The following is a 4,739-nucleotide window of genomic DNA, read 5'->3' as shown; positions in this document are numbered from 1 at the left end:
GCCTTTACCCTTATTTGGACATAATAGTAGTGATGTTAATTTGTTTACATAATGTGTATTTTAATTGTACTTAATAAAACAAGAAGATAAAAAATCAACACTCTAAAGTAGGCTTGAAGTGAATACTACCTAACTACCTTGAAATGAATAATGCCAAAAGGTCTACACCATGGGGTAAACAGTGCCCATGACCACGTTTCCATCCACAGTTTTCGTGTGAGTAAAGTCATACCATATAAAAAATCATCACGACAGCTGTGATGGAAACAGGACGTTTCGGTACAATTGTGAAACGAGTAGGTGATTACTGCGTAAGGGTTTGATATAGGCTATCTGAAAATGTTGTACAGTAAATTACTTACTGGTTGATTCACCTTGGAAATTAAAATTAATCTCATGTTGAATAGCGACCTGGACGTTTTACATCATATTATGAGGCATGTCTTACCTTGCTTCAAAGTAGCCTATAGCCATAATCCCACCATAGAAACGGGCAATGATTTTTATAAAGACTTACTCATATGCGTTCTCCTGTTCTATTGGTTTTCTTTCAACTTTATTTTATTGTCTAGCAGCCAAAGGCATTATTCTAGTCATATTAGCAGCCCAACCCCAGAGTTGCATCTTTAAATCCCCCCTCTTTCTAAATTTCAAATGGATATTTCCATCTCTGTCCATGAAGCCGCTCACATATGTGGTGCACATTTTAGAATGGTGTTTTCCTGCAATTGCATTTTGGAACATTCACGCGTAGGCCTTCCAACTTGTGTACATTGCTGTGCCTAAAATGTGAAGAAAAAATTGTTTATCAACATTTTAAGCTAAACATTCTAATCTGTTCCATTAGCCTTATTAGTTGATACAGTGTATACTTCCACTACACTACTTTGATACATATCAGTGGGGATTTAGAGTTGAGTATAAGCAATGCCCACTGGAAAATAAGTGGGTATGTGGCAGTGGAGGCTGCTGATGGGAGGACGGCTCATAATAATGGCTGAAATGGAGCGAATGGAATGGCATCGAACAAATGGAAACAATGTGTTTGATGTATTTATTTGATACCATTGCACATATTCCGCTCCAGCACACTTGCTGTTGATTGGTGAGATAATGCTGCTGCGTTCAGCCATGAGGAGGTTATCATTTACCCAGTATGTCAAAGTTAAATATGATTGGATAATTTATCTAGCAAGTCATCAGATGATATTTGGGAGTTTTATATACTTTATTTTAGTACACTGAACTAGAAATAAATAAGTAACCATAAGGCATATTTTTGTGTTTCATGAACTCAAATCTGAGTTGATCATCAGACTCCGGATACATACAGTAAGTTCACCTTACTTAAATGAATTAATGCAATTGGATTCCATACTTTAAAAAAAGCCAGTTTATTTGATTTCACAGTGCCTACAGAATGATAAGAAAGGTGATACTCCACCTCGTACTGGGAGTGCCAGGTCTCCTTTGTGCTGTTGTTGCCCCAGGTAAACAGATTGATTAATAACATATAAATGTCACTGACACCATAAGAATGTGTAGTGTATTGAGATTATGATGGTGTTAAATGTTTTTAAGTGGAACTGAAAGAATGTTCATTTTAGTATCAAGAGGGAATGTTTTAGTGTAATGTCACATACAACAGACAGGAAGAGTGTTGTAGACAGGGGAGACTGGTGATTGGCCAGAAGAGGGAGCCACCCATCTTTTTGCATTGTTTATAAATAGGGGTTAAACGAAGAAGAAAGTCAGAACGGCCATGGCAATCTGGGAAGCCGTTCTCCGGACACCGCGGGTCTGTAACTTATGCTGTAACCTCGTGATTTTAATAAAAGCCTCTAACACGGTGCAGCTTGAGCGGACTCTTTGTTGACAGCAATAATTGCCACCATTCACCCGATACGACAAATGTCAGACTACCAAGGCATGGGTATTTAACACACAGATCAAATGACAAGTACTAACTTTCCTTCATTTGTCCACATAATGTTGCTTGTAATACAAAACTTGAATGCTAATTGTTTAAATCTCCCTGCAGAAAACATTGCCTTACGTGGAAAGGCAACCCAGTCGTATGTGGTGAATAACGCATACACAGGTTATAGTCTTGCATCAAATGCCATTGATGGGAACCGTGAGTCAAATTTCATGGCTGGGTCTTGCACTGCCACTGAGACTCAGACGAACCCCTGGTGGAGAGTGGACCTGCTTGGTGTGTACATTATCACATCTATCATAGTCACCAACAGAAATGAAGCTCCTGAGCGGCTCGATGGGGCTGAGATCCGCATAGGAAACTCCTTACTGGACCATGGTGTTCGCAACCCCCTGTAAGACACATATTCAGTCAGGGTTCCACACTGTGTGTTTCTTTGATGACATTACATTTTGATCACACACATCACAAAATCTAGATGTATGTCTACACAATCATGTAAAGACAGATAGATAATTAGACATGCTTTGTTCTATTTCTTTGAATATAGTAATAATCTGATATGGTTCAATGTGTACAGTATGGTAAGTGTACACTCTTAGAAAAAAAGAGTTCCAAAAGGGTGCTTCGGCTGTCCCCATAAGTTGAACCCTTTTTGGTTCCAGGTAGAATCCATTTTGGTTCCAGATATAACCCTTTTAGGTTCCGTGTAGAATCCTCTGTGGAAAGGGTTCTACATGGAACCCAAAATGGTTCTACCTAGAACCAAAAGGGTTATACCTGTAACCAAAAAGGGTTCTTCAAAGGATTCTCCTATGGGGACAGCTGAATAACCCTTTTAGGTTATAGATAGCACATTTTTTTCTAAGAGTGCACTCTACTGTTCTATTGCAGACTCTTCCTTTAGGATAACTTATTATTTCTCTTCAGGGCTGGGGTCATTCAATCCATTCCAGCAGGTAGATCTCTCACTCTGAGGTGGACATCAGGTGTAGAAGGACGTTATGTGACTGTGGTTCTACCAGGCAAGAACAGAATTCTAACTCTCTGTGAAGTGGAGGTGTATGGGTACCATTCTTCAACTGGTAGGACTCCGTTTTCTTAAATGTATTTTCATTTATCTTCAGCAACATCTGCAACACTCATGGTCTAGCTTCTTTAGAAACAAAATATGAATATAGTGACCAGTAAACAAAGTATAATGTCCTGCTATTGTGTCCAGGAGAGAATGTGTCGTTGAAGGGAAAAGCCACCCAATCTTCACTTCATAAATTTGGATCTGCGTACAATGCCATTGACGGGAACCGTGATGGCCGTTGGGCACATGGCTCCTGCACCCACACTGAAGTTGAACTGAACCCCTGGTGGAGGGTGGACCTTCTGAAGACCTACAAAGTGTTCTCTGTCACCATCACCAATAACTTAGACATAATTCCCAGCAGACTGAATGGTGCTGAGATACGTATTGGAATCTCCCTGGACAACAACAATGGCAACAACAATCCCAGGTGAAGTATGGGACTTTAAGTCCATAGATACTACACTGTGTGAGAGACCGTGTTGGGAAGTACTGAACTAGATGTAGTTCAACTAGTAATTAAACTACATTTTGCAATAGCCTGGTGGTAGTTGAACTAAATTCAAATCTTGGTAGTGTTTTCAGTAGTTAATACTTTTTTTTGCGGTGTAGCCAACTACTAGAACTACACACTACTTATTTTGTAAAAAGAAAAGTAAATATGGGTGAAGAATTCCCTTTCTTTTTCAGCATCAGACCTGTTTAAATCTCACTTGAAACATCATTTTTGTTTAGCAGGCTAAACTACACATTCTGTTAACATATGACCCCAAAGTGATTTGTTCTTACAATTTGTAGTCTATGACATTTCGAATTTAGATATCATAATTTTCACAAAGTAGTTTGGATGTAGTGAACTACTTTTGCAAAGTAACTATCTTTTTCTTAAGGGTAGCTTTAGTGTAGCTTAATTTCTTCCATTGTGAAGTAATCAGTAGCTTGGTAAACTATATTTTTAGAGTAGCTTCCCGAACACTGGTGAGAGAATAGTATTCAGCTGGGTTCAAGGTTAATTGGCCAAAGTTATTGCTCTTACTGCTGTTCTAAATCAGATTCAGATCCATTCAGATCCATTTATTTTGCATCCTGCAGGTGTGCTGTGATCTCCTCTATCCCAGCAGGCTTCTCCAGCACCTTCCAGTGTAACGGCATGGAAGGACGATATGTCAATGTGGTCATTCCAGACAGAAGAGAGTACCTGATTCTGTGTGAGGTGGAAGTGTACGGAGCACAGCTGGTTTGATAAATCAGTACTCACGATACAACCATGGCTTGCTAGTTCCTTGCAACCTGCCAAGGATTACATTCACCTGAAACGCTGTTTTTGTATACAGTATGAGATTGAATTGCATGAGAATATAAAATCCACTCATTTTCTTGTTTACATTCAAAATGTTTTCTTTATTAAATCATTTATTACATTTTTGGTTTGTTTTTCTTCCACTAAGACCCAATGTTTGAGGTCTAAAATATATTTTGAACCATCTGATGGTGTTGTTGTATTGCACATGTTGATTCCCCTGGTGTAATAGTGGACTTCTCCAGCGTGTTCCAGTGTAACGGGATGGAGGCACAATACATCAATGTGGTCATTTCAGGAAGAAGTGAACACCTGACCCTGTGTGAGGTGGAGGTCTATGGGTCACCACTGGACTGACAAATCCAGAGCATTTATTTCCATAACTTAATCTGATGCACAGGATACACTGTTTTCTGGTCTTA

The 4,739-nt window shown here is 39.2% G+C and overlaps 1 protein-coding gene across 1 annotated transcript; it reads left to right on the top strand.

Moving 5' to 3' along the window:
- Positions 1–1,851: 1,851 nt before the first annotated feature.
- Positions 1,852–4,438, top strand: LOC123485667. Its single transcript, XM_045216760.1, has 4 exons — positions 1,852–2,333; positions 2,870–3,024; positions 3,162–3,447; positions 4,110–4,438. Exons 1-4 carry the CDS (start codon positions 1,954–1,956, stop codon positions 4,258–4,260), a joined length of 972 nt encoding a protein of 323 aa, XP_045072695.1. The 5' UTR covers positions 1,852–1,953; the 3' UTR covers positions 4,261–4,438.
- Positions 4,439–4,739: the final 301 nt, after the last annotated feature.

This window comes from Coregonus clupeaformis, unplaced genomic scaffold (assembly GCF_020615455.1).
Source record: "Coregonus clupeaformis isolate EN_2021a unplaced genomic scaffold, ASM2061545v1 scaf0790, whole genome shotgun sequence".
NCBI lineage: Eukaryota > Metazoa > Chordata > Actinopteri > Salmoniformes > Salmonidae > Coregonus > Coregonus clupeaformis.
Note: the sequence above shows the minus strand (reverse complement) of the source record. Positions and strands in the feature narration are given on the sequence as shown.